This window comes from Anomaloglossus baeobatrachus, chromosome 12 (genome assembly GCF_048569485.1).
Source record: "Anomaloglossus baeobatrachus isolate aAnoBae1 chromosome 12, aAnoBae1.hap1, whole genome shotgun sequence".
In the NCBI taxonomy this organism is placed as follows: Eukaryota; Metazoa; Chordata; class Amphibia; order Anura; family Aromobatidae; genus Anomaloglossus; species Anomaloglossus baeobatrachus.
The window spans coordinates 106,632,773-106,655,965 of NC_134364.1; the positions used below are offsets into that span (position 1 = coordinate 106,632,773).

General features: G+C 43.7%; 1 protein-coding gene across 1 annotated transcript; it reads left to right on the forward strand.

Moving 5' to 3' along the window:
* Positions 1-10,592: 10,592 nt before the first annotated feature.
* LOC142257641 (olfactory receptor 6N1-like) lies at positions 10,593-21,918 on the forward strand. Its single transcript, XM_075329778.1, has 3 exons — positions 10,593-10,610; positions 12,631-13,589; positions 21,801-21,918. The coding sequence occupies exons 1-3, from the start codon at positions 10,593-10,595 to the stop codon at positions 21,916-21,918; spliced, it is 1,095 nt and encodes a 364-aa protein (XP_075185893.1).
* Positions 21,919-23,193: the final 1,275 nt, after the last annotated feature.

The following is a 23,193-nucleotide window of genomic DNA, read 5'->3' on the forward strand; positions in this document are numbered from 1 at the left end:
TTTGTTGGAGAAGGAGTGGCGCCTGGGCATCGGCTTTTGGGGCACTGCGATGGGCATAAGGTCTCAAAAATTCTCGGTTAAAAAGGTTGGAAAGGCAGCATTTTGGTAGCCAACAGTTTGCAGATGCTGAAAGTCAACCTCTAAGCCATGTCATGCCCTTCTAAAAGCATGTAAAACACAGCAAGGGGACTCCAACCACAGTCTCCCTTGTTTCCAAAAATTGGTCCACACACAGCCCACTTGACTGTCATCAGTTGACCCCCATTTTCAAGCTTACAAAGATGCTTGCATGAAGCACTATCAAAAATACGCGTGCCTTTCACCTCCCCTGGTTTACCCAGGGGAAGAAAAGTCCTCTGAGAGCCATGACTTGTTCATCTTGGTTCTGTTTTCAAAAGTGAGGGGACTCCAATTACAGTCTCCTTCGTTTCCACTAATTGGGCCACACACACCCCACTTGACTGCCATCAGTTGACCCCCATTTTCAAGATGAAAAAGATGCTTTGCATGAAGCACTCTCAAAAATACGCATGCCTTTCACCTCCCCTGGCTGACCCAAGGGAAGAAAAGTCCTCTGTGACCCATGACTTCCTCATATTGGTGAACGTTAGTATTTCCACATTGTCAGTGGACAGACGCGTGTGCTTATCTGTCAGCACACCCCCAGCAGCACTGAAGACACGTTCCGAGAGAACGCTGGCTGCAGAACACAACAAGAACCCCAAGGCGTACGTGGCGAGCTCAGGCAATTTATCCAGATTGGAAGCCTAAAATGAGCAAGGTTCAAGTTGCACAGTAATGGCATCGATGTTCCCTTGCATATACTCATATATCTGTGTCTCCTCCTCTTTTTCCTTGTCCAGCTCTTTTGTTTTCGCATGAGTATATGTCCTTGTCACTTTCCCATGTGTTTGTGTTGTGTTGTGAGTTGTTTGTCACCTTTTGGACACCTTTGAGGGTGTTTTATAGGTGTTTTTATGTGTTTGTGATTGCCTCCCATTGTTTCCTATGCGGTTCGAGTGGTTCGCTGAACTGAACTCGAGCCGAACCATGACCGGTTCGCTCATCTCTAGTCACGGTCAATTAGTTGCCCGTGGCACACAATGTCGTTAACCCCCGTCACACGTACCTACCTCCCCAATGACATCGCTGTGAGCAGCGAACATCCTCTTCCTGAAGGGGGTTGGACGTTTGGCGTCACAACGACGTCACACAGCGGCCCAATAGAAGCAGAGGGATGGAGATGAGCGGGATGTAACATCCCGCCCACCTCCTTCCTTCCGCATTGCCGGCGGGACGCAGGTAAGATTGTTCGTCATTCCCGGGGTGTCACACGTAGCGATGTGTGCTGCCTCAGGAACGACGAACAACCGGCGGGCAGAAGGAGGAAAGACATTATGAAAATAAATAACGTGTCAACGAGCAACGATAAGGTGAGTATTTTTGCTCCTTAACAGTCGTTCAGTGGTGTCACACTGTTACGGTTCCCGTTTCTGGGTATCTGCTTTTCTCCTTCCCTTTGCTGTGGCACTGGAGATGATGTTCGGATTTCTTGCTACTGCACATGTCCGAGCACGGAGACTAAGTCCTATTTTGGAGCCATTGCACATGTGTGAGTGACATCATCACTGACAGGAGGTCACATGTCTCTGACACCTTCTAAGCTGATTGGTCGCTGATCATGTGCTTGTGACGCCGTGCTCGGTGATAGGCCAGCGTGACATCATTGCTGTCGTTCTAGCAGCGGATTGGCTCTGATGTCCTCCATCTTGGATGAGGCACAGAGTCTATATAAGACCCTGACGCACGCTGCTCGGCGCTCAGTCCTCTTGGTTCATGCATGAGGGTAGACGCCCTGTGCACGTCCCTCTAGGCATCTCTCTGTCTATGCTAGGTGAGCGCTATCGGCAGGGTAGCGTTCTTGTACCTTACAGCTTCGGCTGCTGTCCGTATCTTTGCACTTCAGTGGAGCGGACATAGGCAGGTGCCTGAGGCACATGGTCGGGCTGGGCCTTGTGATTCTACTCGTAGGTGGACGTTGCCGCTAGGGTAACGTTCCTTATACTGCGTCTGGCAGTTGTTCGTATCCTCGCACACTAGTGGAGCGAACATAGGTAGGAGCTTTGTGCGGCTTACGCTGCTGTCCGTCTCTTTTGCACCACTAGTGGAGCGAACCTAGGCAGGTGCCATATCTAGTGGTTTCACTGCTTTTGTCTCTGTGACCATTAACAGAGATCATACCACACACCCTCCGAGTAAGGGAGGAATTGCTTTATTTCCTAACTAGATTCCTCTGTGAGTTTAACAGAGGTATTGCACTCTGCACTTGTGCTACTACTATTTACAGCGGCACACTTATATACTCTTCCTCAGTCATTAACCTATCCCTTTTACGTTAATGCTAAATACGGTAGTCGCTGTGATTTTAACAGTACACGCCGTGATTGGCTCTAGTGTCACTGAGACGTATCAGTGTCAGTACTGCTTCCGTAGTACAAGATACCCCTTATCCTCTGCCATAGTCTGCAGCAGAGACTTTGGACGGTGGACCCTGACTGTCTGATATCCCTTTGGTTTTTATAATCAGACAGCCCCCCGTAACACACACGCTACGACATCTCTAACGATGTCGGATGTGCGTCACAAATTTGGTGACCCCAACGACATATCGCCCGATATATCGTAGTGTGTGACAGGGCCTTTACTCAAAATTTACACTTTAACCCAAATGAAATGTGGAGGAACCTTACATAACCTTAGCTATCCATGAATAAATTGCCCATAGACCTCAATTAACTGAAACAATTATGGAAGGAGAAATTGGCTAAAATTCATCCAGAACAATGTAAGTGATTGTTAACGTCATTCAGTCAACGACCACTTGAAATTATTGTTGTTAAAGGCGGTTCTGCAAACTAATATGATGTTACAACATTTTTCACACATTGCTTCTACAGTTTGGCATAGATTATACTATATACAGTGCCTACAAGCAGTATTCAACACCCTGCAGATTTAGCAGGTTTGATAAGATGCAAATAAGTTAGAGCCTGCAAACTTCAAACAAGAGCAGGATTTATTAACAGATGCATAAATCTTACAAACCAACAAGTTATGTTGCTCAGTTAAATTTTAATATATTTTCAACATAAAAGTGTGGGTCAACTATTATTCAACCCCTAGGTTTATTTTTTTGTGGAATAACCCTTGTTTGCAATTACAGCTAATAATCGTCTTTTATAAGACCTGATCAGGCCGGCACAGGTCTCTGCAGTTATCTTGGCCCACTCCTCCATGCAGATCTTCTCCAAGTTATCTAGGTTCTTTGGGTGTCTCATGTGGACTTTAATCTTGAGCTCCTTCCACAAGTTTTCAATTGGGTTAAGGTCAGGAGACTGACTAGGCCACTGCAACACCTTGATTTTTTCCCTCTTGAACCAGGCCTTGGTTTTCTTGGCTGTGTGCTTTGGGTCGTTGTCTTGTTGGAAGATGAAATGACGACCCATCTTAAGATCCTTGATGGAGGAGCGGAGGTTCTTGGCCAAAATCTCCAGGTAGGCCGTGCTATCCATCTTCCCATGGATGCGGACCAGATGGCCAGGCCCCTTGGCTGTGAAACAGCCCCACAGCATGATGCTGCCACCACCATGCTTGACTGTAGGGATGGTATTCTTGGGGTCGTATGCAGTGCCATCTAGTCTCCAAACTCACTAGAAATAAGAAATAGCGCTATGAGAAGCACCCGTGGCGACAATTTGATTATAGTATATGAAAGCTTCTCACCTGATTAGGTTGTGCGCCCTCGCACAACCTCGGTGATGATCATGTAGATCCTATAGAGGATATGGGGTTGTCACGGCTGATGTTAACCGATTAAGCTGGGTAATCCTGGGGAGATGACCGCTCCTAGTTCCAGGTTCACCGACTCTTGAGATCCTGGAGCTGATTACGGTCGTGAGTCTTCCTCTCAAAGTGTTTGGAGTAATTTAGAGCTATTACCATCAGCAGCTATTAGAACCGGAATCCCAGACAGGGAGTAGAGTATATGAGATCTTTCCGGAGCTCCTTCCTTGTTGTCCTTGGGTTAGCCTTGACTCTTCGGACAAGCCTGGCCTCGGCACGGGGGGAAACTTTCAAAGGCTGTCCAGGCCGTGGAAGGCTAACAGTAGTTCCATAAGCCTTCCACTTCCGGATGATGCTCCCAACAGTGGAGACAGGTAGGCCCAACTCCTTGGAAAGGGTTTTGTACCCCTTGCCAGCCTTGTGACCCTCCATGATCTTGTCTCTGATGGCCTTGGAATGCTCCTTTGTCTTTCCCATGTTGACCAAGTATGAGTGCTGTTCACAAGTTTGGGGAGGGTCTTAATTAGTCAGAAAAGGCTGGAAAAAGAGATAATTAATCCAAACATGTGAAGCTCATTGTTCTTTGTGCCTGAAATACTTCTTAATACTTTAGGGGAACCAAACAGAATTCTGGTGGTTTGAGGGGTTGAATAATAAATGACCCTCTGAATAAACTTTTCACGATTTAAAAAAAAAAAATAAAAAAAGAAATAACATTCTTTTTTGCTGCATTTCACACTTCCAGGCTGATCTACAGTCCAAATGTCACAATGCCAAGTTAATTCCGAATGTGTAAACCTGCTAAATCTGCAGGGGGTTGAATACTACTTGTAGGCACTGTAAATAAGGACTTAATGGAATTTTTCACATGCTGTTTATCGGAGTTTGTATTTACCTAATTTTAAGCTCTTCTAAGGACCGGATGAGCTTATGATTTGACTAGTAATGACCAAACTTGCTTGAACTCTGGTGGCAGAACTAGATTGGCCAGAGAAGGTGTTGATTCCTATCTTCTGGAGAGGGTTGGCAGGCTATGTCAAGGATACCCTTGCTACTCGTGAGGTCCCTGCTTCTCTGGAGGACTTGATCACAGTAGCAACGAGGATCGATGTACGCCATAAGGAACGTAGACTCGAGGTCTCTTCCTCACGCCCTAAGCATCGGGCTATTCCAGTTGTTGAGGGTCCACTACCATCTTCCTCAGCATCTGAAACATCTCCCACTCCTATGGAGTTAGGTCATACGTTCTCCAGATTACGCAAGTCTGGTCCTCCTATATGTTACGTATGTCGTCAGGCTGGGCACTATGCCAACAAGTGTCCTAGTCGTCAGGGAAACTCCCTGGCCTAGTAACCATTAGAGGGGGGTTACTAGAGACGTCTTCTGCACCCTCTAAGTGTTGTATCCCAGGTCAGCTCTCGTTATCTGAGAATACATGGCCTATTATGGCTTTTGTGGATTCCGGAGCTGACGGGATTTTTGTGTCCTCAGGATTTGTAAAGGGACACAATATTCCCTCTATCATGTTAGAGGCACCTATTCCTGTCCGTGTTGTTAATGGAACTATGTTGTCTGACTCCATTACATTGAGGACAGTTCCCTTGCGCCTTTCCCTGTCTCAGGGTCACATAGAGGAGATTTCTTTTCTTGTTTTGCCTGAGGGTATAGACGACGTCCTTCTGGGTCTTCCATGGCTTCGGACTCATGCTCCTCACATTGACTGGGAGTCTGACAGCATTATTAGTTGGGGTTCGAAATGTCAGTCCCGATGTCTTCCCTTACCACCTAAGGTCGTTGCGGTTGCATCAACTGATCTCTCTCCCATACCTACACCCTATTTGGATTTCGCTGACGTGTTCTCCAAACAGGGTGCTGAGGTTCTTCCACCCCATAGGCCGTATGACTGTGCCATAGACCTTATCCCAGGTTCGGTTCCACCTAAAGGCAGGGTTTACCCCCTGTCGATACCTGAGTCGGAGGCCATGTCGACCTATATAAGAGAGAGCTTAGAGAAGGGGTTCATTCGTAAGTCTGTCTCTCCCGCGGGAGCTGGGTTTTTCTTTGTTCGGAAGAAAGAGGGTGATTTGCGTCCCTGCATAGATTACAGGGGTCTCAACGCAATCACAATAAAGAACAAATACCCATTACCTTTAATTTCGGAGCTCTTTGACAGACTGAGAGGAGCTCAAGTTTTTACGAAGTTGGATCTGCGGGGTGCGTATAACTTGGTACGAATTCGAAAGGGTGACGAATGGAAGACCGCTTTTAACACCCGAGACGGTCACTATGAATACCTCGTCATGCCTTTTGGGTTATGTAATGCACCCGCAGTATTTCAGGACTTCGTAAACGATGTGTTCAGGGATTTACTGTTATCCTCAGTAGTGGTGTATCTGGACGACATCCTGATTTTTTCTCCTGATCTGGAGACTCATCGTCAGGATGTCGTTCGTGTCCTTTCCCGTTTAAGGGAGCACTCATTGTTTGCTAAACTCGAGAAATGTGTATTCGAGCAGTCCTCATTGCCTTTTTTGGGTTACATTATCTCACAAGAGGGTCTGGCTATGGATCCTGCGAAGCTCTCTGCTGTCCTGCAATGGTCCGAACCTCATTCCTTGAAGGCGGTGCAACGCTTCTTAGGATTCATAAATTATTACAGGCAGTTCATACCCCATTTTTCTACTTTGGTGGCCCCTTTGGTGGCCTTGACTAAGAAAGGTGCTAATCCCAAAGCCTGGTCTACTGAGACATCTCAGGCTTTTGAGGCAGTAAAAAGACACTTTTCAACTGCTCCCGTTCTTCAAAGACCCGATGAGAGTAAGCCCTTCCTCTTAGAGGTTGATGCCTCTTCAGTGGGTGCTGGTGCGGTCTTGTATCAAAAGAACGGTGCAGGTAGAAAAAGGCCGTGTTTCTTCTTTGCTAAAACCTTTTCACCGGCAGAGAGAAACTATACCATTGGGGATAGGGAACTGCTCGCCCTGAGATTAGCCTTGGAGGAGTGGCGTCACTTGCTGGAAGGAGCGAAACATCCTTTCCAGGTCTATACAGACCATAAGAATCTGACGTACTTACAAACCACTCAGCGTCTGAATCCTCGCCAAGCCCGCTGGTCCTTGTTTTTCTCCCGCTTTCACTTCTCCATCAACTATTTGTCTGGGAGTAAGAATAACAAGGCAGACGCCCTGTCTCGCTCTATGCTTTCTACCCAGGAAGAGATTGACGAACCTCATCTTATCCTTCCCTCCAGGGTTTTTCATACGCTCTCCCCTGTGACGTTAGACCAAATCCCACCGGGCAAGACCTTTGTTCCGACTGATCGACAGAATGATATACTGTCATGGGCCCACACCTCAAAGGTGGGTGGGCATTTTGGTATTAGGCGGACACGAGAGTTACTGGAGAGGTGGTATTGGTGGCCACACTTAGCCAGCCACGTCAAGAGATATGTCGGTTCCTGCTACTCGTGTGCTCGCAACCGTCCATTACGGCAGAGACCGGCTGGGCTCTTGCATCCTTTACCAGTGCCAGATAGACCATGGGAGGTGGTAGGCATGGACTTTGTGGGTGATCTTCCATGTTCACAGGGACATAGATTTGTGTGGGTCATTACGGACCATTTCTCCCGGATGGTTCATCTCGTACCGTTATCGAGAATCCCATCTTCCAGGGTACTAGCCAAACTATTCCTCAAGCATGTCTTTAGGCTTCACGGGATGCCAGATCGTATCATTTGTGATAGAGGCCCGCAATTTACTTCCCGTTTCTGGCGAGATCTTTGTAGCCTTCTGCAAATTGAGTTGAATCTCTCTTCGGCATACCATCCGGAGACTAATGGTTTGGTTGAACGTACCAATCAATCTATGATTATATACCTTCGACACTTTGTTGCTGAGAACCACGGTAACTGGTCCTCCCTCCTACCCTGGGCAGAATTTGCCCTTAACAATTCGCTGGCTGAGGCCACTGGGCAGACACTGTTCGTACTCAATAATGGGCAACACCCTAGGGTACCGGTACCGTTTCCCACTGCTGCACCTCCTCCTCTTGTGGCCGACTGGGCAACTAATGCCAGAGAGGTTTGGGATCGGACTCAAGAGTCGATCCAAGCAGCTAAGGACCGTATGAAGACGGTGTCCGATCGGTTTCGTCGCCCGGCTCCTGTCTTTTCTCCAGGGGACTTTGTGTGGCTCTCTGCAAAACACGTGAGACTTAGAGTGAGCTCTGTCAAATTTGCTCCACGCTTCCTGGGTCCTTATGAGGTTCTTCGACAGGTAAATCCTTTAGTCTATCAATTGAAGTTACCTGTCCATCTTAGGATTCATGACAAATTCCATGTCTCACTGCTAAAGCCGGCTATTTTACCTCACGCTCGTGAAGTGCACTCTCCTGCCTCTGATTCCTCTCGCTCTAGCTATGAGGTACGAGCCATAGTTGGTTCTAAGATGGTTAGAGGGCGCAGGTTCTTCTTGATAGATTGGGAGGGCTATGGCCCGGAACATCGCTCTTGGGAGCCTGAGGAGGCTGTCCATGCTCCCGACTTAGTTGCCGATTACCTGCGTCGCCGGGAGGGGGGCCCTTGAGGGGGAGGTACTGTTACGGTTGCTGCGAGCACTGGAGACTATGTCCAGATTTCTTGCTACTGCACATGTGCGAGCGCTGGAGACTAAGTCCAGATTTCTTGCTACTGCACATGTGCGAGCGCCGGAGACTAAGTCCAATCTTGGAGCCATTGCACATGTGCGGGTGACATCATCGCTGACACGAGGTCACATGTCTCTGACACCTTCTATGCCGATTGGTCGCTGGTCATGTGCTTGTGACGTCTTGCTCGGTGATAGGCCAGCATGACGTCACTCCTGTCGTTCTGGCAGCGGATTGGCTCTGGTGTCCTCCATCTTGGATGAGGCACAGAGTCTATATAAGACCCTGACACACGCCGCATGGTGCTCAGTCCTCTTGGTTCATGCATATGAGTAGACGCTCTGTGCGTGTTCCTCTAGGCATTCCTCTGTCTATGCTAGGTGAGCGCTACCGGCAGGGTAGCGTTCTTATACCTTACAGCTTCGGCAGCTGTCCGTATCCTTACCTCTTATGGGAGCGGACATAGGCAGGTGCCTGAGGCACATGGTCTGGCTGGGCCTTGTGATTCTACTCGTAGGTGGACGTTGCCGCTAGGGTAACGTTCCTTATACTGCGTCTGGCAGTTGTTCGTATCCTCGCACACTAGGGGAGCGAACAGAGGTAGGAGCTTTGTGCGGCTTACGCTGCTGTTCGTCTCTTTTGCACCACTAGAAGAGCGGACCTAGGCAGGTGCCATATCTAGTGGTTCGTGTCCTCGCACACTAGTGGAGCGAACGCAGGTAGGAGCTTTGTGCGGCTTACGCTGCTGTTCGTCTCTTTTGCACCACTAGAAGAGCGGACCTAGGTAGGTGCCATTTCGCACACATTGCCTTTGTCTCTGTGATTATTAACAGAGATCATTCCACACACCCTCCAAGTAAGGGAGGAATTGCTTTACTTACTTATTATACCCTTCTGTGAGTTAACAGAGGTATTGCACTCTGCCATAGTCTGCAGCAAAGTCTTTGCACGGTGGACCCTGACTGTCTGATACTCCTTTCGGTTATTATCAGACAGCCCCCCGTAACAGCGAGCATAAGCGCCTTCACTTGTCGTCGTGACATCACAGGAAGCAGCAAAATCATGGCAGGAGCGGTCACATGACTGCTCTAAGCCGGGGGAGAGAGGCTGACAGCAGGGCATGTAGGTAGTCACTATCTACTTACCTGCCCCAATGTAGCCCAATAGTGTAATGACAAGAAAAAGGCAAAAAAAAGCCGGATAACCACTTTAACCCCCCAAACATTGCTCTTTCAAAAAGTTACTGTCAGATTTCGCTGAGGAATTGGTACTGGTGGGTGGGGACTTCAACTTATCATTGAATCCTCAGATGGATATGTCGACATGCCATGAACGGCATTGTAAGTACTACCTGGCATGATTGGTTCCATTCTTCACTGGGTGAGAATTGGAACATTCTGGTGATGAAAAGTCTGCTCATGTTGAAGATGGAGTAGTGATGGTACCAATTAAGTGTGCGGTCTGACGCCTTATTTTGTGTGAATCAACCATCTTCTAATGTCACCATTATTGGTTGACACCCTGGATGACATCACTACCAACCTTTAAAAGGAGCTGATGTCTGGCTTTCGGCTCACTATAGCCTCAGACCTCTAATAAAGACAGTCATGGTAAAACACGTGGTGGGGGGTCTAGTAGCTGAATGGCTTTAAATAGGCAGTTTTAGGATGAAATTGATACATAGCATAGTAAAACAATAATTTATATATAGGATTTTATAGTGTAGTTCGGTCTGCAGCCGGTAGTTCGGTCCTCCGGGATGGTTACATTTTTCATCCTATCTGCCATCTTTAAAAGTTGGTAATTTAATTGAATAATAATAAAAGTACATTTTTAAAGATCTTTCGTTAGGGTTTCTCTAGTTGCCTTAGACAAATTGTGTTCAATCGTAATAACATTTTTAGCTCCTCTGTTAAAAAGTTCTGGCTCAGGTTGGGAAGTCTCAAGTGATTTTTTTTCCCCTAAGGATTAATTATTGTGACTCCCTTTCTAGTCAATATCATTATAAATAGTGAGGATCATTGTATTATTTGATCTTAGACTTTATACATTCACGAAATTCAAGAAGATAATGTGCTGTCACCAAACAGTGTTCCCCATATATCACTATGGGGAAAAAATCAGAGGTAAATACAAGAAATCATTGTAGCCTATTTTTATAGCATGTGATATGTAGGTCTCCGTATAAATGTAACCATAGATTTTACACTTTGGTATTTCAAGATTTGAAGGTTTGAAGGATTTGTTATTAGTTCTCACATTCTCTGGTCATTTTACTTTTTTGCAATTTTTTTTGAAGAATTTACACTGAAAATCCATTCCGGCAGATCCAGAGATATATATTGGAATGATTTCAGGAGCAAATATGTTTCTGGATCTTCTCTAAGTTATTCCCACCCCTCAAAATTGCTGCTTACACGACTTAGTAGATGATACTGTCTTTTTAAGTAAATATATTTCTAAAGGTGCTATAGACATTAATTTCTCACCAGATGTTAGTAACAAATACAGTACAATCCACACAGGCAACAAAATCAAACCATAGATATCCAAAAAATAGTTATGTGTAATAATGAGAACTTACACTTTGAAAAAGTATTGAACATACTTACTGAAATGCACGTAATACTTCATGCAAAAGACTTTGTTGTTTATGAAGTATCAAAACACTTCCTGTATGGAGAAACTAGTCAAATGCAATGCTCAGGTGTGATTTTTCGTCCATTCTTCCACACAAACACTCTTCACATCCTAAAGGTCCCATATGCTCCTTCTATGAGCTTTGAGCTTTAGTTTCTTCCATACATTTTCTATTAAATTTGGGTCAGGTGATCGTTCAGGCCACTCTAGCAACTTTACTATTCTCTGAAACTAAGTAAGAGTTTCCTTGGCTGTGTGTTTGGATCATTGTCTCGCTGAAATGTCCACCCTCATTTCATCTTCACCATCCTTGTAGAAGACAGCACATTTTTATCAAGAATGTCTCTGTACATTTGTCCATTCATCCTTCCTTCAATCATATCAAGTTTGCCAGTGCCATATACTGAAAAACAGCCCCACACCATGATGTTCCCACCTCCAAGCTTCATTGTTTGTGTTTTTTGGATGATTTGCCTTTTTGCCTCCAAATATGGAATGTATTATGGCATCCAAAGAATTCAATTTTGCTCTCATCCTACCAAACTGTATTTTTCCAGTATTTCAAAGACTTTTCTTAAAAAAATGTGAGCACACTTTAGGCATGCTTGAACATGCTTTTTGTCAAGCCATAGAGTCTTGAGTACATACAGATCATGGAGGGTGAGTGCATTACTTATTAGGTTTTTTTTTTCAAAACAATTGTAACTGCATTTTACAGGTCTTTCTTTAGTTCTCCACAGGTGGTCCATGGCTCTTGGACAACTCATTTGAAATTCTTCTTACTACTCTGACTGAAATCTTGTAGGAAGAACCTTGCTGTGGCTAATTTATGGTGAAATGATGTTTTTTCCATTTTCAGTTTCTTGCTGTACAAGTGCTCACTGGAACCTTCAGTAGTTTAGATATTTTTCTGTAACCAGTGCTATCAGTATATTTTGCAAAAATAAAGTTTTCAAGGTCTTGAGATAGCTCACTGCTTTTACTCATTATGAGATTTTTCTTGTGTGGCACCATGGCATCGAGAAACATTTTTATAGACCATCAGTTGAACCAGTTGAGCAATACATGTGACTAGTTTCTACATATATATGTAGTTGTAGCATTTAAATGTGAACATACTTGAAAAACAGGTCGACCACTATGTGTCTTGGTCGGTTATTTCACAAGATTTTAGAGTAAAACATAGCTAATTGTGCTTGTATTGCAGAACAATGTTCTAATCATGCAGAATTAATTTCCCCTAGATGACCTTGGAAGTACCAGTATGTACTTCTTGTGTCCGCTATCTCTGCACTTCTGAATGCTGGGCAATTCCAGTCATGCACAGTAGACCTCTCTGAAGCCAGGACTTGTACACCCGGCTTCATACTGCGCATGAAGAGTTATGGCTCTTGGAAGAGGGCGTGCAAAACAGAAAGTTGCCAGGTGGGGAAGTAGTTAATGACAGGTTTGAAGATATTGTAGATACTTTGAATTGATTTACTAATATTTTTGGTATTTCCATAGGGATTTGTACTTTACAGTCTCCATGACTTCAATAAGACGATAGTAACAGATTTCATACTTCTGGCATTTGCCGATTTATATCAACACCAGACTTTACTTTTTGTGTACGTCTTATTGGCATTTATATCCTGTGTTGTGGGGAACAGCGTCATCCTTATCTTAGTAAGATATGAGCGTAGACTTCATACTCCAATGTATTTTTTTATTGGTACCTTTGCTCTTCTGGAAATATTTTTTGTATCTGCCATCATTCCTAAGCTCCTAGCCACTTTAATAGAAGATAACAGGAAGATATCATTTATCGGATGCTTTGCCCAGTTGTATACATATGGTTCTTTGGGAGTAGCAGAAAGTTATCTTCTAGTAGTTATGGCTTTAGACCGGGACTTAGCCATTAACAAACCCTTGCACTATTCCATGATAATGAACAATTATTTATGTATTGAACTTGCAGTTGCCCCTTGGGTTATTGGATTTGCCATCATTTCCATAGATATAATAATAACTCTTCAGCTGGATTTTTGTGGCCCCAATGAAGTCAATCATTTCTTTTGTGATTTCGCTCCATTACAAAATCTAGCATGTTCTGATACCACGGTCAGCAATCTAGTCACAAGTTTGGCAGGTATAATTGGAAGCACTGTTCCATTCCTAATAATTTTAGGACTTTATAGTCACATCATTGCTCTTATTTCAAAAATTAAAAGCACAAGAGGCAAGCAGAAAGCCTTCTCCACCTGCTCATCCCAACTGACGGTAGCCTGCTTGTTCTTCGGCTCAACCAGTATTATATATGTTAGGCCTAAAGGCAGCCAACATGACAAATTCCTTGCTCTCATATACACTGTCATTATTCCATTCTTAAATCCATTTATTTATACCTTAAAGAACAAGGATGTCAAGGCCGCTCTAAAAAATTCAAAATTAGGAAGAGTTCTTGGTCAAATTAAGACTAAAGGGTGCTTTACACGCTGCGACATCGCTAGCAATTGCTAGCGATGTTGCAAGCGATAACACCTGCCCCTGTCGTTCGTGCGACATGTGGTGATCGCTGCCGTAGCAATAAATATCGCTACAGCAGCGTCACACGCACATACCTGGTCAGCAACGTCGCTGTTGCTGCTGCCAAACAATCCCTCCTTCAAGAGGGAGGTGCGTTCGGCGTCACAGGGACGTTACCGCGACGTCACAAAACGGCCATCCAATAGAAGAGGAGGGAAGGAGTTGAGCGGCCGGAACATGCCGCCCACCTACTTCCTTCCTTCTTTTCCAGTGGACGCAGGTAGGATGATGTTCGTCATTTCTACGGTGTCACAAACAGCGATGTGTGGTGCCGCAGGAACAACGAACAACCAGCGGCATGCACCACCAACAATATTATGAAAAGGAGCAACGTGTCAACGATCCACGATTTTTGGTGTTTTTGTGATCGTTGATCGTCGCTCCTAGCTGTCACACACTGCGATGTCTCTAACGACGCCGGATGTGCTTCACAAACACCGTGACCCTGACGTTATATCGTTAGCGATGTCGCAGCATGTAAAGTACCCTTAAGACCTTCACTTAGACCATTGTAGATGTTCATAAAAAGAAAAAGTAACAAGAGTAAAGGGCAAAAAAAGTACAAATATTTCAAAAAGTTGAATTTTGGGTCTTGTCACTGGGTTAATTTCTCAACACAAAAAGCTATTTTTAAAAAAATAACAAAGTAAATAAACAATTAGGGACTCATATTCAAAGTCATATAGTGGCTGTGTGTATTTTTTACCTGAATAAAGTTTGACACTAATTCCTTCTTAACTCTATTTGCAAAAAAAGTTATGTAAAAATGAAAAATGTTATACAAAAATGATAAAAAAATACTTTTAATCTCTAGAGACAATTAAAATTTTGGCACAAAGTCACCTGCTTTGGGGAAGGCAGAGATGGCAAAGATCACTCAATGTGGTGAGTATGGCAGAAGGTCTGGGCAAACATCAATCAGGATCAAGAATTCCAGATGTAGGTAACAGTCAAATATTTAGCAACGTGTGAAACTATTGGATGCATTTCACTTAGGCAGGGAGCAATTGGAAAAGGTTTATTACAAATCTTGGATTCATAGCCGATTGGCTGAGAAGCGTGCACTTAGTTTTATGCTTGACCTTTTAGAGGCCAAGATTTAAATCATGTGCACCCTAAGAGCCTGAAAAGGAATTAAATATGAGGTGAGCAGGTGGCCAGAGAGGGCAAGAAAAATGCCAGCGGTAAATGTGACAATTCCCCCCACAAAGTAAGAGAGTTGGCCTCCATTGCTGCTTTTTTCCATAAACATCATCACACATATCCACTATTTCGGCATGTCTTTGAAGATCAGCCCAATTCACTTGACTGATTGCTTACATGATGTCAGACACAAACTATAGACTAATGTGATACTTTTCATGAAAGAAAATAGTTTAGTTATTGTAGTATTGGACAGCCAATTGGATAATCTACTGAAGAGAACCCAAGAGCTACAGCTCGGATGCTAAAGGCCTCAATTAGCATATTAAGAATTTAGGTTCATGACACTAATATTAGAAAACATTTAACCAAATATTATTTGTTTGGAACAGTTGCAGGAGAAAGTTTCCCCTTTTTTTAACAAAAAAATGTTCGAAAGTTTATAAAGTTGCTCTAGAAAACGCCACAAGAATTCTGGAAAAAAAAAATATCCGTTTGATAGATGAGACCATAGTGGAGATGTTTGACTATAGGCTTTCTTTACCATGCTTGGGAGAAAGTAATCACATCATGTCAGCACATACACCTCAAATTTACTGTCAAGAATGACAGTGGTGGATCTATGCATTCTACAGTGATTAAGTCTACTATGAGCATTTCGGTACTGTATTAAAGAAACTAAAGTTCGGCTTAATCTGTTTCATGTCATTGGATTATGATTCAAGCACACAAATAAATTATATCAGAGTGGATGAAAAAGTAAAGAATCAAGATCTTACAATGGCCTAGTGTCAAAGGTGTGTCACGTTGACAGACAACCCTGTGGTGTCCAGCTGCTGAAGGTCGCTGCATTTGGCTACAGAAACTGCTCCTTGATAATTCATTCTTTCTTCCATGGTGTGAATAGCGTTCTATGTGTCTTCTCTTTTAGTGTGAACTCTTTCCCTTTTGGACCATGGAGATATCAAGACAATTCAGCTGCAAATCCTTAACTCCACTCCCTCTGTTTATACGTACTGCATTTACTACTTGATTTACGTACTTGGTTTGTTGCCGGTGATATAGTTTACTCCTATGCTCTCCAGATTGCAAGGAGTTGGCTTGAAATCTCCTATCATAACACGCATGTTGCTGTTATTCTCCTAAAGTCATCTTGCAGATAAGCTGTCCTTTTGTTCTTTAGATTTTAGTGTGTTCTTTAGGGCTTAGTGGGGATGACTAGTGCTCATTCCATCATCCAATCACTACTTAAAACCTATTTTAGGTTCACAAAAGGCCTAGGTATCCTGATCGGTGTATAGGTGTGGAACCTATCTAGGGACGTCAGGGGAGCCAGGGACCAGCGGTAGGTTTTACCAAGGGTCATTATACACTCTCTTCTCCAGAGACACATGGTTTCCTTCCCCCCCCTTTTGGTGTTTGTCTGGCATTCCCCCATACCAAGCATGACACCTAGTCAGAGTCTAGACTTTAACCTAAATTAAATGTTGTGGAGGAACCTTACATAACTTTTGCTGTACATAAATGATTGCCCATAAACCTCTAAGAACTCAAACAATTTTGTAAAGAAGAACCAGCATAGAGCCACACAAACTCTATTCTAGGCAAGTCCCAAGTATAAAATGTGGGAGGTATGACACCATTGGGTCACAAACAGTAGAATTTAATTATAGAAAGTGTGCAGCCAGCAAAGGGATGCAGCAGTTGGCTTGTCGGTGCAATCAGTTACCGGTACTTTCCCAGTACTAATGCAATGTAGCTGTGTAGGTTTCTACCTTGTGCATGTGAACCATTCTCCTTGGGCTACAGGTTTATTTATCACACTTGAGAAGTACCACAAAATACACCCTAAAGTGACCTGCAGCAGTTATAGAGAACCTCTCAACAAAACTTTCATGTTGAACTGGATAGATTGGTCAACAGAACAGTAATGCAGGGGAGTTTGTAATAGTGGCTACAGAATGGAATAATAGGTTTTATTAATGTTGTTATAATTGTTTTTTTATTCTTATTCCAACTCTCCATTGTGTAGTTATTAGCAATCAAATTATTTGGTGCTTAATGAGCTAACTATAGTTCTGTGATAGATAGACCATTATTTTTAATCTCAGATTCCTTAGTAACAGGGTCGGTACCGCAGGACTGGCGCATAGCAAATGTGGTGCCAATATTCAAAAAGGGGACAAAAACTGAGCCGGGAAATTATAGGCCGGTAAGTTTAACCTCTACGGTTGGTAAAATCCTTGAGGGTTTCTTGAGAGATGCTATACTGGAGTATCTCAAGAAAAATAACCTTATGACAGAGTATCAACATGGGTTTATGAGGGATTGATCCTGTCAAACTAATTTGATCAGCTTCTATGAAGAGGTAAGTTCAAGCCTGGACCAGGGAAATGCAGTGGATGTTGTGTATATGGACTTTTCAAAAGCTTTTGATACGGTGCCACACAAAAGGTTGGTACATAAAATGAGAATAATGGGGATAGGGGAAAATATGTGTAACTGGGTTAAAAACTGGCTCAGTGATAGGAAACAAAGGGTGGTTATTAATGGTACGTACTCGGACTGGGTCTCAGTTCATAGTGGGGTACCACAGGGGTCAGTATTGGGCCCGCTTCTTTTCAACATATTTATAAATGACCTTGTTGGGGGCATGCGGAGTAGAATTTCAATATTTGCAGATGATACTAAACTCTGCAGGGTAATCAATACAGAGGAGGATAATTTTATATTACAGGGAGATTTATGTAAATTGGAGGATTGGGCTGAGAAGTGGCAATTGAAGTTTAATGTAGATAAATGTAAGGTCATGCACTTGGGTAGAGGAAATAACATTTATGATTATGTACTTAATTGTAGAACACTGGGTAAAACAGACACAGAAAAAGACTTGGGTGTATGGGTGGATGGTAAACTTCACTTTAGTGGACAGTGTCAGGCAGCTGCTGCCAGGGCTAATAAAATAATGGGATGTATTAAAAGAGGTATAAGTGTTCATGAAAAAAATATAGTTCTACCTCTGTACAAGTCACTAGTGCGACCGCACTTATATACTGTGTACAATTCTGGTCACCAATATATAAGAAGGACATAGCTGAACTGGAGAGGGTGCAGAGAAGAGCGACCAAGATTATTAGAGGAATGGGTGGGCTGCAATACCAAGACAGGTTATTAAACTTGGGGTTATTTAGTCTGGAAAAACGAAGGCTTAGGGGAGATCTAATCACAATGTATAAATATATGAGGGGACAGTACAGAGACCTTTCCAAAGATCTTTTTACACCTAGGCCTGCGACTGGAACACGGGGGCATCCGCTACGTCTTGAGGAAAGAGGGTTTAATCATAATCACAGACGAGGATTCTTTACTGTACGAGCAGTGAGACTATGGAACTCTCTGCCGCATGATGTTGTAATGAGTGATTCACTACTAACATTTAAGCAGAGCCTGGACGCCTTTCTTGAAAAATTTAATATTACCAGTTATGTATATTAGATTTTATGACAGGGTATTGATCCAGGGAACTAGTCTGATTGCCGGATGTGGAGTCAGGAAGGACATTTTTTCCCCATTGGAACTTGTTTGCCACATTGGGTTTTTTTTTGCCTTCCTCTGGATCAACATGTTAGGCTACAGGTTTAACTAGATGGACTTAGAGTCTCCCTTCAACCTTAAAAACTATGATACTATGATACTATAGTTTTCAGTGGGGGACTAAACATCTTCCCCCTGTTTGAGGTGCTCACTCATAAACAGTTAGCAACACAGTAGAAAAAGAACATGCCCCTATACAATTTACCGTATTTTTCGGACTATACGACACACTTTTTTCCCCCAAATGTTGGAGGAAAGTGGGGTGGGTGCATCTTATAGTCTGAATGTAGGGCTGCAGGGAATGAGGGTGATGCCGTGGAGCGGGTCATCGACGGTACGAGGAGGCTGTAGCAGCGCCTGCCGTGACCACGTGGGCCTGCTCATTTTAAATGCATCCTCCCGTCCATCATCTCTCAGTGCTAAAGCCGGGTGCTGACAGGTGGGTGGGGTGATGGGCAGGGTGATGGGCGAGGGGTGCACGCATAGTAAACAGGTGGCCTGCATGATCACCCCTGGCATCTACAGCCTTGAGTGATCATGTGCGGCTGTATTCACTGCCTCCTGCACATCATCATCAGTGCAGGGGGCAGGGAATAAGTACGGTATACTCATCAGACACTTCCCTGTAACATGGCGATCTCCTCCTGTCTGCTGGCCTGCTGATCTGTGTAGAGAGTGGTAAGCACAGCGATGACGTCATCCCTGTGTGCACCGCTAATCTCCACACACATCACGAGTCAGGATGAGGGCATATACCATGATGGAAGTATATTATTTGCAGAATGGGGGTATATAGCAGGATGGGGGTATATAGCAGAATGGGGGTATATAGCAGGATGGGGGTATATAGCAGGATGGGGTACATAGCAGGAAAGGGGTATTTATCAGGATAGGGGTATATATCAGGATGGGGGTATATAACAGATGGGGGCTATACCAGGATGGGGTCTATACCAGGATGAGGGACATATATACAAGGATGGGGATCATATACAAGGCAGGAGGATCATTACCAGGATGAGGTACCTTAGTAGAGAATTTGGGGACATTACCTCCATAACAGTGTCAGCAGTAGATCCTCGTCCCATGACAGTGTATCATGACCACATTTTTTTCTTAAAACTTTATTTTCCTATTTTCCTCCTCTAAAACCAGGTTGCGTCTTATAGTCTGAAAAATACGGTAGTTTCCTCAGTGTTAAGACTGAACCCTACCATTCACAAGACAATGGACAAATCAGGAGAGATTAGACCCCTGTAATCCACAGGTCCTTAATCAGACTACTTGAAGCCCAAAATTTAACCTTGGTTTGTCCCTGCCCGACCAAACGGTTGTCATCGTACGATTACGCAATGGCACCCTGTAAATATCCCTATCTGTACCCTCAATAAACTAAGTGTAAAATAAGACAGCAATAACAATAAATGAAGTTAACAAAGACAGACTTAGGGCTAAGAATGTGTTCACTCAGGCAAACAGAAAGGAGGAGGAAAAATGGAGGAAACCCAAAAGACCAATCAAATTTCTGGAAACCCCTCAGATCCTAAATGTCACAGAAAGGGAAGGGAGCTTGGAAGTAAAACACACAAACTGCATAAAAAAGCAAAAGAGATAAAATAAGCAAGATAATCATTATCTCAGGAGCTAGGGCTTCATATATCTATATATATATATATCTATCTTGGAGTTTAGACAGCAAGGAGGCCTGTGTGTGATGAGTTTAAAGAGCCCCTCCCAATATGTGATAGGGCAAACAAACGAAAAAGTGAAAACAACTAAAAAGGAAAGCAAGGCAAAGGAAAAGGAAGACAAGAGAACTATAAGCAGCAGGACCAAGACAAAACAAGCTGCAGTAAAAACAGAGGGAAACCGACCAAACACACCAATTTGAGCTCCGAACTCGAGCCATGATAAGCAGTATGTATGATGTAAGGTCACAGCTCTGATCTCATGATACTTCACTGACTAATCCAATTGGAGTGGAATCCTATAAGAGTATAAAAATTAGCATTAGTTGAAATACTCTTAAAAACTTGTTATAAGACAAGCAAATGAATACGTTATATACAGTACACCTGAAATCTAGTACGTCAATGGTCATTGTTTAGCAAATTTTAAATAGTCAATACTTTATGACAATTCTCTCAAAATAGTATATTAAGCATCCAATCTCCTAGAAATCAATATCTGAAGCCTGCCAATATTGCATCGTATAGCTCAATTTTTCACAAGACTGGTATTCTGGATGGTACCATGCTTGTTTATTATACACTCCCTACCATAGCAGGGCACAAACTAAATATATAAATCCTGTAACCCATACAAATGTCTATCCTGCAGTCGCTGGTTTTACCAGTTGGGTTGCCATCTGGATAGCTAACTTCATAAACCCCCCTGCTTCCTGCTATTTACAGACCACTGGTAAAAATGCTTAAATAGTGCAGCAAACAGCTTAACTGAAAGCCCTCATACCACAAGCGGGAATTTTAAAACACCTTCAGGGTATATAAAGGTCACATATCCCATCCCCCATAGCACCTTCTGAGAAAGACTATCGCACAAAACGCGCGTCGGGGTATAGCGGCAAGCAGGACCAGCAGCCATCCATTAAGGTACTGAATTACTCCTATACAACTTCCTAATTGATCACATTTAGTTTATCATATATATAAAAAATAGGAACAATTCTGAACCCCTTTATTATTCTAAAATATCCATTTTGGATGACTAATAACATTATTAATTTATTATTGGATAATATTTATGATTGGTCTATGCACAATGCGGTACTCTTGCTGCTAATTTAATAAAACTTTGTTGTCCAGTAAATGTTATGTGATTTTTTTAAATTATTTCATTAATAAAATTTAGTATTTTACATCAATATCATTGTCTTGGTCACTATCCCCATATTTTTGAGTGTTTGAGCTAACTCATGATCAAGGATTTTTGATTGGTTAAACCAGCTCATAACGTATTATAAATGCACAGATAATGTCGATGTACTCTCAGGGGGTATACAATATCCCCATTCAATATGGAGGGTTACTTGTACCTGTGAGGTGAAACATTAAGCTGGACTGCTTCTAATATTCACCATTGCCCTGCCTAATTCTCAGTGACCATGATTTCTTTGGATTCATCTCCATATATCTTCATGTTCTTTTGTCCAAGGAGTGCAACATAATCAAGACGTTTATAACCCCTGGCACTGTAGCTAATCTCCCTAGACATGGATGGCAGAGAAAACTTGATGAAAGGTTACAACACAGGATAGTTCAGATGGTAGATTAACAACTCCAATAAAGTTCTAAAGAAAGTCAAGCTGTCCTGCAAGCTTAACATTTGAATTAAGTTATATGCTATGACAGGAGGCTCCAGAGGACCCCGCTGATGACACAAATGCAGAAAAAAGCTAGACAACAGTTTGCCAAGATGTACGTAAGCCGAAATCCTTCTGGAAAAGTATCTTATGGACAGATGAGATAAAGATAGTGGTTTTTGGTAAAGCACATCATTCTACTCTTTACCGAAAATAGAATGAGGCTTACAAAGAAAAGGACACAGTACCTACTGTCACATATGGTGGAGGCTCAAAGATGTTTTGGGGTTGTTTTGCTGCCTCGGGCACTGGGTGCCTTGACTATGTTCATCATAGAATCAGAAGAATACAAAATAATTTTGGATGGCAATGTAGTGCCCAATGGCAGAAAGTCAGATTTGAGTCCTAGGTCATGGGTCTTTCAGCAGAATTATTCCAACTTGAAGAAGATCCCAGAAATGCATGGAAACAAAAGCACTTCTGTTACGGTTCCCGTTTCTGGGTATCTGCGTGTCTCCTTCCCCTTTGCTGTGGCACTGGAGACTATGTTCGGATTTCTTGCTACTGCACATGTGCAAGCGCTGGAGACTTAGTCCTATCTTGGAGCCATTGCACATGTGCGAGTGACATTATCACTGACACGAGGTCACATGTCTCTGACACCTTCTAAGCTGATAGGCCACTGGCCATGTGCTTGTGACGCCTTGCTCGGTGATAGGCCAGCGTGACGTCATTGCTGTCATTCTGGCAGCGGATTGGCTCTGGTGTCCTCCATCTTGGATGAGGCATAGAGTCTATATAAGACCCTGACGCACGCTGCTCGGCGCTCAGTCCTCTTGGTTCATGCATAAGAGTAGACGCCCTGTGCACGTCCCTCTAGGCATCTCTCTGTCTATGCTAGGTGAGCGCTATCGGCAGGGTAGCGTTCTTGTACCTTACAGCTTCGGCTGTGGTCCGTATCCTCGTACCTTATGGGAGCGGACATAGACAGGTGCCTGAGGCACATGGTCAGGCTGGGCCTTGTGTTTCGACTCGTAGGTGGACGTTGCCGCTAGGGTAACGTTCCTTATACTGCGTCTGGCAGTTGTTCATATCCTCGCACACTAGGGGAGCGAACATAGGTAGGAGCTTTGTGCGGCTTGTGCTGCTATCCGTCTCTTTTGCAACACTAGTAGAGCGGACCTAGGCAGGTGCCATATCTAGTGGTTCGTGTCCTCGTACACTAGTGGAGCGAACGCAGGTAGGAGCTTTGTGCGGCTTGTGCTGCTGTCCATCTCTTTTGCACCACTAGTGGAGCGGACCTAGGCAGGTGCCATATCTAGTGGTTCGTGTCCTCGCACACTAGTGGAGCGAACGCAGGTAGGAGCTTTGTGCGGCTTACGCTGCTGTCTGTCTCCTGGCACCGCTAGAGGAACGGACCTAGGTAGGTGCCACTTCACACT